The sequence below is a fragment of the Chelmon rostratus genome, chromosome 7, assembly GCF_017976325.1.
Source record: "Chelmon rostratus isolate fCheRos1 chromosome 7, fCheRos1.pri, whole genome shotgun sequence".
NCBI classification, from domain to species: domain Eukaryota; kingdom Metazoa; phylum Chordata; class Actinopteri; order Chaetodontiformes; family Chaetodontidae; genus Chelmon; species Chelmon rostratus.
This window is the reverse complement of record NC_055664.1, coordinates 19,570,520-19,583,977: the sequence shown is the minus strand read 5'-3', so window position 1 is coordinate 19,583,977 and position 13,458 is coordinate 19,570,520. Positions and strand designations below refer to the sequence as shown.

Sequence of the window (13,458 nt, the reverse complement as noted above, 5' to 3'; positions counted from 1 at the left end):
TCACTGTGTTCGCTGCTTGACACAGTTTACTGAAGCCCAGTCTGTCGGAGACTAATCACTTGTCCGCCTCCCAGGAGAAGTTGTGAAGGGGCCGACACCTCCACGGGACACGGGAGAAATTTGATTTCCACAAAGCCTGGAGAGGAGCCAAATTAACCTGTGCCACATTTGTTGCTTCAAAAATGGTGAAAATGAAGGAATGCAAAGAAGAAGTGACCACTGCAGGACCGCAAATGAGCAGATCCTGTTCAGTCTGTAACCCACGCCGCATCGTCACCCCCGGTTCGTGTTGCTGTTGCAGTGATCCTGACAAAGCAGGATCTAATCATTCTTGTATTTGAAACACGGCTATAATAATTAGTGCAGACCTGCAACACGAGCGAGTGGGAGAAGAAGAAAAAACATTTCCTGTCTGCAGCATCCCTGAATGTCAAAAATGTGTACTTTCATTGCCCGAGTCCATAGCAACCCAAGGTTGTTTGTTTCCATGCTCATAGCAGGAGCAGTGTCACAGGATGTCTCACAAGATGTCAAAATAGGAGCATTCGTTCTTTCATCAAATAAAAGACAGCAGGAGCTGGTACAGTTCCTCCAATACGACATGATCTATTGTAATTCATATGTTGCATATGTGTAATCTCTTACTCCAGTCATGGGGGCTCACTGAAAATGTTCCATGAATACGAAATCAACCTGAGCTACAGCTGCGTTTATTCCTCTGGAAAGAAAAGGCTCTACATGGAGTTTTAGCAACCTGCTCATCTGCTTGCTGTAGATATTTTTGGTTGCATGTATTTGAGGTCGTTCTGCTTTTGTTGTTTTATATTTTTCAAATTTCAGTCCTTGACCAGCCTCACCTGAAATCCCAATTATGACCGAGATGTTATTGTTTGGTAATTGAACACCGCGCTCCAGGCTCGGTCATCAGTCAGTCTCATTCACTTTCACCCACACGGAAAAAAAGCAAATAGTTCTTTTTTTCTCTCAGCGCACTGAGGCAGGAAAAATATTGCTTTGCGGTTAACTTCTAATCAAATTGCATTAGGTTTTCACAGCCTGTGCCCTCACTCCATTTGCACAAACCATCACGGACCTACATGAATTTCACACCCAGGGTGAGGAATACTTACTTCTTCACCCCGATAGATTTTTCCCCCAGTCCAACGCACACTGTGCGCACACGCAGACACACACATTTTGTGATCAGACAAGCATGATCATGCAGTTACAGCACAGTGGTAAATCATTTTATTTCCAGCAAGTGTGGTTTTAATGACATTTTACATGCTCTGATGTTATTTTTACCAACTTGTGAAATGGACGCAGTAGAACTGTCACTGTTATGCTCGTTTTACAGCGTGGTGCTTTTTGCAGAAAACAGCAACCACGCCAACGTACATAGTCACGATCTATTTGTCATCTCACAGGAAACCTGACTTGAAACCGAGACACAAATAATACGCGTACTGACATTACACAGAGCCAGAAATGGCTACATGTGTAAAGAAGTAAAAGCTCTCTCAGTGCTAAAGAATTCACATTAATTCTAATTATTAGCACAGTCATTATATGGATATTAATTATTGGCGTGCTGCTCTTGAATGTGCTCAGTAAAATAATTGGAAAGTAAGGATATATGAGCAAGGATTTTAATAATTAATTAGGATTAGCATTAATTATTTACATTGAAATTTCTTAATTATAATTAACCTCAAGCCCACATCCTATAGCTCGCTTTACTGTGGATTTTCTGTCCTCTCACAGTCGTTTCCTGCATGGAACAAGTCTAAAGTGGGGGTTGATTGAAAGCACATCTGATGTGAGTGTGTGAGAGCACGTGTTGGAGACAGCAGAGGCAGCATGTGCACTTACTGAAGTGCAGCAGTAAAGTACAAGTTGTGGCTTCTAGCACTTTCCGTCTCTGCAAATATCTACTTTCACTACATTTCACATTTAGACATTGCGCTTTGTACTTTACAGCATTTGTGTGAGGGCTGTAGTTACAAGTTACTTTGCAGATTCAGATTTCTCGCCGTGATAAGCGCAGAAAATGTCACTGTCGTCGGTTAAAAATAACAATTAAATAAAAAAATCTAAATGTCAACTCTTCAGCAACTCTCAAAACAAGCTTGTCCGTCTTGATGACAGAATCCATTTTTGACATTGAACTGACATTGAACTGAGGGGGAATTTTCCTGTTTGGAGGGGATTTCATTATTCATGTATTTAGTGTATTTAATCACTTTTAGATGTAGATCACCATCATCTTTTGATACATGACTGAAACAATTAGCTGATCAATCAATTAGCTGTTGCCTGGAAAACCATTCTGCAACTATATCCGATGATAATAATGGAGTTTGAAAGCAGATATGACAGCCATTGTATGGTTCCAGCTTCTCAAATGAAAAGTTGCTGCTCGTCCTTCTTTTGAATAATAAATAGTTAATTGAATATTTTTCTATCGAGGGTTTGGGCTGTTGGTCTAATAAAGCAGGACCAATTGAAAATGTCTGCTTGGGCTCTGTATTTTCTGGTGTTTAACAAACCAACAGATGAATCGATTCATTGAGAAAATCATTGTCCGATCACTACCTGAGTACATTTTAATACAGATGTTTACTATTGTGTACTTTTATGTCATTTTTAAATGTAGGTTAAAGGTGCGTGTTGCAGAGATATAAACTGTAGTTAGCATGCTAACCAGCTAGCCCCAGTCTGCCATGTCTTGTAATACCACTTTGTACCTCAAGAGGCGCTGTGGGGTCTGATAGAATTACTCAGGCCTGTAGAGTTAGGCAGCTGGGCTGATGCATGACTGCCCTTTTGATCCTGTCCTGCTTCATGCCTCTCCTGTCCTCACCTGAACCCGTCCTGGTAAATCACCTCGGTAATGTATTCCCTGTGGTCAAACTGGACTCAGTCACAGTCCAGCTGTGTCCACAAGGAGGCTGCTGAGACGGATTCTCCCAGCTCCAGTTCTGACGCCCGTGGTCCCCCTGGCCCAGACCTGTGTTACACAACAACACCTCCCCAGTGCTCCAAGATCCCAATCCGGGCAGAGTCAGGATTGCTAACTAAGCTAACAAGCTAACAGCAGCTACAGTTAGGGTTCCTGTGGCGATATGCTGCCCCCTATGTGGAGCATGAACTTGACAGGTGGCTAGTTCTTACATAGATCACCTTTAAGGATTCAAGTATTTATTCCACACACACACTCAGAACCTCAGGACAAAGTTGACTAATGTCTGTTGCAGCAATTTATTTTGGCCAGGCCAACAAAAATGCAAATGTTTTGTCTTGGTGGCCTTCAACAGAGCGTGGAGGAAAATGGAAGTCATGTAATTTATATACTGGAGTTGGCAGATGATTTGCTAAAAGGGCCACATGATAATTATAGCATTTATTCCACCTCTGGTATTCCACATCAAACAAGTCTGAGGTGCGGCTTGATTCAAGGTTTCCCTCTTTGTGTGTGTGTGTGCAGAGTTAAGGGGCATGTTGGAAAGGAGGAGGGGGAGTTGAAGATGAGAGTAAAAAGGGGGTGAGAGGGAGGAGAAGGGTGGGGGACATGAGAGGGTCTTAAGAAACGGGGTGGGGTAGGGTGGGTGCACTTGTGTGTGGGAGGAGGGGGGAGGCAGGGAGGTGCTGCTGGAGGGAAAAGGAAGGTGGGGAGGCGGTGGGGGTATATCAGGGGCGGAGCTGCAGACAGCAGCCCCCGCCCTCGCGCTTGTCTGTGTGCCCCTCGCAATTACCTGTCTACCAGAACTGATGTTAGCGCGTGTTGGAGAGCACATGCCACGTTGGGAGAAGAGCCAAGTCTGAACTCAACTGCCTTTACGCCAGCACCAGAAGCAGGAGCTCGCGAGGACCATTTCAATTACGTCCGCCTCCAAAAGAGAAAAGAGAAAAGAAAGAGAAACTCGGCCAGGTGGTTCTGACAGACCTCCGACACAACCTGAGCCCGCTGAGGATCTGAAAGAGTCGCGAGGATGCACTTGTTGTCCGCCAGCTGCGTGTGTGCCCTCCTCATCACCGCGCTCCTCCGCCAAGGTAAGCTTTTGTCTCCCTGAGCGGGCAGCCGCGGTGCTCGCGCGCGGTGCGCCCGTGCGCCCGAGCCGCAGGTACACGGACAAAGTCCCGGCAATCACACGCAGGTGCCACCAAAAAACTTCAGCACGGCTTATCGACCACATTTCCGGCGAGACGTGGAGCAGTGGCGCTGCTGGTTTTATGTTAGAAGTTAGTGAGCTGGAATATAGTTTCGGGAAGTCTTCTTAGTATTTAGTCACGGATTCTGCTTTTATGTGACTGTCTCGAATATAGTTTGCATGTAGATTAATGCTAGAAATTTCCCTCTCTTTTTTCCCCCCATTACAGTTCATGCAAAGTCATTCTATTATCGTTGTTGTTGGCAGCTTATAAACCACACATAATGCAGTGGTCACTTTTCTACACTGCGAATGTGTAAAAAAATAAATCTGAAAAAAAAACACATAATGTATAACATATAAAAGTCCAAATAAACAAGACCAAGCAGTTTCTTTTAACTTCACTCAGTAAATGGTTTATTATTGTTCATCCCTGCTCATAACTTTTCTGCGTAATAACCACTCTTGTGACATGAAATATTATCCATTGTGCCACCCTTCTCTCTTTATCCCCACATGATGGGAGAGGCAGGCAGTGAGGTAGTCATCATCACCCATTCTTCACATGTGCTGTGCCATGATGTCATCATGATGCCTCTTTTTTTTGTGTGTGTGTGTGTTTTCTCTCCAGTTAACAGGCCGCTGAGCAAAAATGATGCTACGCTCACATCCTGTCTGAGTTATTGTAATTATGGGCTGCCTGTTATGTGCGGGGAAGCGCTCTGTCAGGCTCCCTCTAGTAATTACACGTAGGATAGGAGTCATTTTGGATGTGGGCAGTTGTAATGGGTTGTACAAGTGAGGGCTCCGAAGTTTCATTTGGTTGTTTGGGCACGATGTGAATGCAGCAACTTTACATTAAGTGGTGGTTTTAAAATGTGCTTTGAAAAATAGACTATTAAGCCTCTGGTGGCTCAAAAAGATGGAACAAGGACAATGGTGCTTTTTTGGGAACACCTTTTAATTTTGCGCTTGGTGTTGAATGTGCTGAGGATTCAGGGGGTTTTTTTTGTTTGTTTTTTAGCTGTCTGCAGGCTTCCTTGTTGTCTGCTCTGTCGGGCCAACAGGTAGCTGCATCATGTGTTCACATCGCTCAGCCGGGCCAATAAAGAGAAGCTGCAGAGGGGCTCAGAGCTCTCCCTCGGAAAGGAAAGGGGGCGGAGAGGTTGATCCCGCTGTACTCCTTTCCGCCTCGTCACACTACAGTGGCGCCTGTTGTTGTAAATTAACACCATGCAGCACCTATCAGTCAGGCTCAGGTGGTTTATTTGAGAGGAAATGAATGGCCCTTTTAAGGTGTTTTTACACTGCTGTGCCGCTGCAGTGCCATGTGCTTGAGACTGGAGGAGAGTGCCCTGAGTTGGTAATGAGGTTAGACTTTATGGTGGTCCACACTGCTGTGTGTGCTGCCTGAGCTGATGGACAAAACCTGTGCGTTTGCTGACACAACAGATGGTCGGAGTCCTCCTCGTGCTCTTGCAGAAAGCGAACCTTGTGAGGTTCCTCCTGAGTTATTACAAGACAGAAATATTTTGCGATTTTTTGTCAATTTGCTCTATCTCGACTCAAAATCTGACTGAGAGGGTTTATTGAGTTCGGGATTTGCAATAAAAACTGCATCGATACTTGTAATAAAAAACAGGCCTGTGTTTATTATATTTGAACAGATGAAAAAGCAGCAGCTCCCGGGGCTGAGACGCGAAAGGCCGGGCCACGGCCACAACCAGATAGAGGAGCAGAGCCCTGAATTACTCTTAGAGCAAATAGTCTGGAAAGATGCATCTGTTTTTTTGTTCGCTCCCTTGTCTCCACCCTTCCCCCACCACCACCCTCACCCCCCCCTCAGCAGACAGACAGCGCTCGGTGTCACAGCTGGTATTACTTGTCGAGCGAGTGGGGCTCTCCCTTTTGCTAATGGACTAATCTCTTGCGGGGGTCACCCAATTTCACCTGAGATAGATTCACTCTTTCATCTTTAACGGGGTTATGTCCAGACTCGTCTCATGAGCGGCATGATGTTAACGTGCAGGAAAAAGTACGCTGGCGCTACATGTGAGACGCCGTGTGTTTGTGTGCTTGTGCACGTCTCGTCTTGTTTATAGGCGGCGTTCTCTTGATGTTGGAAGACTGCTTGTGGTTGTTTCTGCTTTGAAAGGAGATTTCTTTGTGACTTGCAAAGTATTGTATCCCTTCATGCAAAATTCAGATGCAGTCATGAGAAGTATGGCAACTCAGCCGAATCATGGATTTGAATAGAAATGCTGCATCTGTACTTCACTTTGTTCTACCACTTTAATACGTCCCCTCTTGAAATAGTTGATTTGTTTGTTGAGCAAATTTTTGCGAGTGGCTCACTAGCTAGCGACAGAACATCAAAGTATGAAATCAAGATTGGCCATCTGTATATCTGAGTAAACACAACAGGAGAATCTGCAGAAGTTAAAGAATTGAATTCGGCTGCAAGAGATCTTAAACTAACAAAGGGAGCAAACCTATTAATCCATAGGAGGTTATTAGAATAGAAATGATTAAAATGGCCCCAAAATGTGATATCTACACAACTCATTATCCCACTGATGCTTAACCCATTATGGCAGCTCTTACAGTCTCTCAAAAGGCTCTGTGGGACTCTCAGTCCTGTGTGTGTGGAGCAATTCTGTATCTGAATCTTCTCTAGTGTCATGCAGTTAGTCTGCTCTTGTTTTTGATGAAAAAGCACTTAGTGTTGAGTAGAAAGTGATGCCATTACTCAGCCCAGAATAACAAAGTGAGTGAGATATCAGAAAGAGAGAGAGACAACCAGGTGAGGTGTGTTACGTGTGCGTCATGTCCTCCTCAGACCTCGACCAGAATAAGAAGTAAGTGTGAGCGGAAGGAGGAGGTGTTGCTCATGCTCAGAAAGGGGAGAGACTTTCATGTGCTCCTCCGACAAGAGAGGGCCGGTCAGACAGCCGAGGCCCTACTGTAAATTAAAGCAGCATTAGGGTGGGGAGCCCGGTGTCACTTCCCATCAGGGGGTGCAGGATTCCTACCGGCGCCCCTAGCAGCAGCGCTTTACAGCCTGGATTCCGGGATCAAGCTCAGTTCACTACTCCCATGCTAACTTTAGCTTTAAATTGCAAATAACTCAAAAACAAAGATGAGGTTTTGGGTTAAAAACAAAAATAACCTGAAGTCCTGATGAAATGAAAGCGTGACTGTTACATAACCTGTGATGGAGCATTAAAAAAAAAGAGCAAAGAGAAGGTTTTAGTGCAAATCTCATAGGGTAAGGATAAGGGTCTATAATAACCTGCTCTACTTATGTGAGAGGAGAAAAATCTTTGGATACTATGGTTTCCAAGCAATTAGGCCGATGCATCAGCTTGTCCCCAGAGAAATGATGCTTATAACATATGCATCTGGAACATATGGCATGGCAACTATGGACCTGCTCATGTACAGCAGACCTGGAATTAATTATAGACAAAACAATGGCCCCTAGATTCTGCAAATATTATTATTCTGCTGTAACATCGTTGAATGTAGACACGTGTTTCTGCTTTCTTTCAGTCTTTGTCTGCCCTGCACCCCTCGCACAGTGGGTAGGAGTGGCGCACACCCACACACTCGCACACACTGTTGTTTCCACCCCCAGCAGGACACTGAACAGGTGGAGCGGTGTTGGTTTTTAGGGCCGTGAAGGGAGCGAGCGTCTCTTTATGATTCCTGTTTGTGTGTGCAGTTGTTGAGAAGGAAAAGCAGTTTGCTCCCATCACTCACGTTGCACTAAATGATAACTTCTCAGGTCTGGGCCTTGAAATTCACTTGATTAGAACTTTTACAGGCAGTTGTTCTATGGCGAAAGTTCAAGAGCCGTTTGAGTGTCGAAGATATTTTTAGATTTGTTCCGAAATCTCATAACTAAAACCAAACTTCACCTTTAGATTAGATGTAGCAGGGCGGCAGTGAAAGAAATATGAGCTACCATAAGAACATGCTGAGTTTCCTCCATGTCAGAGAGAGCAGAGAAATTCACTCTCAGCTGGACTCAGTGAGCAGGAAGATGAGTGGCGTTTCCTTTAGAAAATGAAAGAACTCAACGAGGAAAAAGGTTCGCCTGTGACGATTTTACACACAGGATTATCAGTAAACCAGCAGCAAGTGAATCTTAATTACACTTCAGTGATTGGCTTGGCCCACTTTTTGAGCCAGAGTATGAGATATATTCAATTTTTAAAATCTTGGCTAAAATTGCCTCTTCAGTCATCCTTTTTTTTTTTTTTTTTTTTTTTTTTTGTTGTAGTTTGCCGGTCAGGTTAAGAAAGGTTGGATGAATTTAGCCCTTTATTGACCTTTCATGCATGCATGTTTATGCAGAAGTGCTCATTTTGAAGTGAGAGGAAGCATCACGGCGTTTTACCAAACGGAGTAACATCTCAGTTTTCTCCTTCCTCCTTTCGCACGCAGGTTTCTCGCTCCTCCATGCAAAATAATGGTTTATTTGTTATCCAAGGGGAGGGACCAGGGTTCTATTGTTTCAACCATAAAGAAAGGCTTAACAACAGGAGAGAGATGACTGTGCTATGCAGTAGTGCTTCTTTCTTTATGCAGGAATACCCCCATTGAAATGCATGAAGGTATCCTTGGTTTTGGTGAAAGACCAACAGCACTCTGAGATTGGGCGGCCCTTGTTGCAAGGACAAAAAGTGAGGTTGTTTCTGTCTTTTGTCATTGACGCAGCCCCCAGCTTTCACTGGATTCCTGTGGACTCCTGCCGACTGTATTGTGAGGCTGGCTCTTTTTAAACAAATGAGTGTATGATAGCGACTTCTTGCTCCCGCTCCTCTCTTTGTCATTAATATGGAACAGCACACACACCCCTCGGAGAGGGCACAGAGAAGCTGCTGCCTGCCCCTGCACTTCACATGTGCAACCTGACTGGGGGCGGGGGCACCTCTCCTCCATATGAAAAGCCTGTGGCCACACCCATCTTTAACAGTGCCTGGATCTTTGTTCGGATTCTCCATTAGAGTCATTGCTCTGCGTTAATGAATTCTTTGAGAGGCCTCCATTAACTGTGATGTTAATCATTCGACCTGAGAGAATATTTAAGGATTTACCGTGAAGGAGCACATATGTATGGAAAGCCAGAGGGTGGGTGCTCATGTGGCCTTTGTTTTTGTGAATTACATGTAATGAACTTCTTTTTCACATTAAAATTTGTTATTATGGATGAAGCAAAGACAAACCAGTGAGTCTGTTCCCGGAACTGACAGCAGACTGCCAGCAGCAGGGGTTCCTCCTGACCCATAAAGGGGGGGGTGCTGACTCTCCCTTAATTTCTGCCTATTTATGAGAGTCAAATGGCAGGACACGAGGTTGCTCATGTATCAAACCTGTATTTTGAATGTGTGCGAGGTTCAGGGAAGTCAGGCGGGTTGACTCAGCTTTGTGCAAAAGGTGAAACATTCATTTCGAGCCCCGGGCCTACTAATAAAAATGACACAGAGTTTTGTCTTCCCAGTCATTTCTGAATCGTCCTCTGTAAGGTCCAGAGCTCTTTTGCAATACTGAGAAGTCGTTCTATTCACACAGACACTGTTACGCAATTTCTCATTCAAACATTGCGCTGCTCTCTGTTACATCGTGCCTTTGGGACTGAACAGAATGGCCTTGTGTCTAAATTTGACCTCGGCATTCACATTCTTGCCATTTTAAAAGTTGTGTCTTTGTGTTGTGCTGATGTCCGCTCTCCTCCCCTCGTAGACTGCAGCAGTCTGCGGTGCCTGGAGCTATCTGTGATTACACGCTGCTTCAGTTGAACTTGCAGAAGACAGGACTTCTCATTCAGGGAGACACTCTCTGTCTCTCTCACAGGGGATAGCAAGCGTATAGCTCTGATTGGAATTAAAAGTCTGTCATCCTGTTGGTGCCTAAATACAAAACAAGAAGGAAGATTAAATGGTTGGCCTGTGTCCCTGGGTCACCAAAGTATCAATACACTTGGGACTAGCCTTGAAAATTTATACAGGTCTAAAATGTGCTCAAAGGTGGAATAAAAGCCTAATCCTGCTCTCATGCCCCTCTTTAAATTTCAAATCACGGTGCTGCTTTCCTTACAATGGTAGTCATCTTTTTGTGAAACTATCATTTACTGGATTTCAAGCTGTTCTATTAGATTTTCAACCAGGGGTATGTCTGAAGTTGCCATGGAGCGTGTGGAAAGATTGTTTAGCAGCGCAATTAATTTGTAAGAAACAGAAATTATTAAAAAAAAAATAGAAATCCAAATAGGATCACGTTTTGTTGTGGTTCTAATCTGTAGTGAATCACAATCACATTAGGCAGCATATTACCACCTATAATAGCTACAGCCCCACCGACCCGAGTCACTTTTAACACCTTAACGCTATGTGACACGGCACCACAGATGATTAGATAGTAGAAATGATAAATTGTAGCTAGTTCAGAGATGATAAACATTTAAATGTTTACCTAAAATTAATCAACAGGTGACGCAGCTAGAAGTCGGCTAATAGATAGATAGATAGATAGTAGTTGAAATAATTAGCTAAAAGCAGATTAATGCAAAACAGTTCAATATTAACAGTTTAATATTAAATATTAGCTAAAAGTTAACATATGAAAGAGTTAGCTTCAAGTAGCCTGGACAGTTGAAATGTTATCTTAAACATTTGAAATATTAGCTAAAAGCTATAACACGGGGTGCAGCTTAGTGCTCTGTCAGACAGGTCTGGAGGCACATAGAGTTTTCTTTGGATGTTGTTGCCATCGCTATCTAATGATAATGTTTACTTTAAAACCTACATAATAAAAAATAGGTTATTAGGCCTATTTGACCCTCTCTGGAAAGGCTCCTTGCTCTAAACCATACAAGTGCTAATTAATTTATCCCCCATTCCCCTTTGACAGCAAGACATTTTCCCATTCCAGTCGATGAACACTCGGCCTCGGGGCATGTCCTTCCTAATGAGCAACTTCTTTGAAAAACCATAAATAAGGGAGACGAAATGTAATCCTCAGAGCAGATTACAGTACATTATTCAAAACTATCTTGTTGCAAGCCAAACGCATCAGCAGCAGCAGCTCTGTTTCCTCAGACTCAATATCAGTTTTTGTTCAAAGAAGTCAAGTGGTGGCTCTTTGCATGGCAATTACCCCACGAGCGATGCTTTGGCTGATGCATGACTTGTGGATGTGTTAGAAGTTTTATGATAAGACGCTCTCCTTTGCTGTTAAGTATTCAGCTGTTCCACTGCCAGACCTTACAAGGAAGGTGAAGAGATGCTTGTCTGGTAATTGGATGCAATACTTAATTTTCTAACGGGACCCCGTAAGAGGTCGAGTAGCCTTGTGTTCCTGGGGGGAATCTCTAAGCATTACACATCCCACTGGTGCAATTTAAATACTGACTTTTGTACTGACTTACCCGCTTAGGAAAAAAAAAAAATCAGTGTGTATGACTGATTTTGTTCTGGCTTGACTGCAGGGTGGTCGCACAAGAAACAAGCAGGAATGTTTGTCAGTAAACTCATCAGCAGGCAGTCTGCCCGAGGCCATTGTCATATAAAAGTTGCTCTATCGCTGTGCCTGGCTATTCTATAGAGCGAGGACGCTGCTAAATGAACTTTGCAGGGTTTAATTTTGAGTAATGAAGATGCCATAACCCATTATGCTACCATTCAGTTCCCCCCATATAAGTAGTAGGCTATATACAGAGGAGATGACACATCATTTCCTCATATAATGATAGTGATTTCATTTGAACGTGCAGGGTCACACAGCAAAGAGTTTGACACTGACAAATGAACAAGTCTTGGTTTTTTTTTCTGAGTTTAGGTTAGGGACATATAGGGTAAAGCGGATTTTCGACCCTTTTCCGAGGAAATCTCAGGATTACCTGTCCTATTGTGGAGGGCTTGTCGCAGCACGTTCATCTGAAGACAGAGCCACCGAATGGATATGCCAAACCAAGACAACATCACAGATTGCCATTACAAGAATATTTGTTCAGGCAATATTATCCCCCAGGGTTTCTAATAATTGGAAAAGTTTGTTACCTTTCTGCTCAGGGTGGTATTTCTTCAGATATGCTTGGATGAATATGCTTCTTTATTGTCCTCAGTAATGTCTTGTGTTCACTGCATTTTCATATCTCAGGTCATTACATCTGCAAATATACATGTTCTTTATATTAATAATACCTGAAGAGAAGCGGAGCTGGGTAACAGTTTTCCTCTTTTAGATGTATTTTTTCCCCCTGAAGGCAACTTGAATGTATTGGGGCTACAGCTAATGATTATTTACATTGTTGATTAATTGATCAGTTGATTCGTCTATAAAGTGTAAGAAAACAGTCAAAATGAGCATAATAATTTCTTAGAGTTCATGACCAGCAGTCCAGAACCCAATTTACTGCCATGCAATATAATGAACAGCAGCAAATCTGCACATTGCAGCAGCTGCCTGGAGCCATCACAAACAGGAAAGCTACTGATTAACTTTCTGTTGATCAACTACTCGACTTTCAGCTCAGGTCCGGACCAGATGTCATGGCCATTCGGCCAATATTTGTGAGACATGTCACACAAAAGCAAGTGTTGGACAAGTTAGGCTTTGTGGTTGCGCTTGAGGGGATCACCAAAGTATCTAGGCTTCATCATTATTTCAGTCTGAAGCAAAGTATTGGACCAAAAAAGACAGCGTCCATAAAGCCATGTCGCTATTTGGGCTAAAGAACATATTTCCGAAGTTGTCTGCAGTTTTTACCGTTAAAATGCAGTTTTTTATAATCCCAGCAAGGGTACTCCTAATTATCAGGTGTGGTATTGCTCTGTGCTACGATTTGCTGCCCTTTGTGGTCTTTCGGGGGAGCCTCCGCCTGAAGCTCCTGTCTTTTCGTCTGACCCGGCAGCAGATCAGCAGCTCGTTGCTCCAGAGGACTCTCTGAACAGCGTGTTGACTAACTCTGCCTGAAGGGGGATAGTCTGTGCAGAACGTTCCCGTGGAGATTTGAACTCACGAGTTCTTTAGGCTGCATTGTAGATATTTTTATATTTTGGAGATATATTGGTATCGGCGGTGGAGGAGGTGTTCGCAGGTTATTTTCTCTTATTGATAGGTTTTGCGTGATCAGTTCTGATCTGCAGGGGCTCTTCTGCTGCTTGTTATGTGAGTACCACGCAGGAGAGGCAGAACAGGAGTGGCTTAAGATGTGCAACAGCAGAGTGATGGTTAAAAGCACTTACCTTGATGTATGGCTTCTCCTCGCGTCATGATGGAAGAAGAAAATGTAATAGCCACT

At 43.6% G+C, this 13,458-nt stretch overlaps 1 protein-coding gene across 1 annotated transcript in view; it reads left to right on the top strand.

The window, feature by feature from the left end:
* Positions 1-3,749: 3,749 nt before the first annotated feature.
* Positions 3,750-13,458, top strand: part of LOC121608855 (CD166 antigen homolog A-like) — a 34,900-nt gene continuing 25,191 nt past the window's right edge. The window contains exon 1 of the mRNA XM_041940252.1: positions 3,750-4,053. Coding sequence (XP_041796186.1) covers positions 3,993-4,053 — 61 coding nt within the window. The 5' untranslated portion in view covers positions 3,750-3,992. The remainder of the gene's footprint in view (positions 4,054-13,458) is intronic.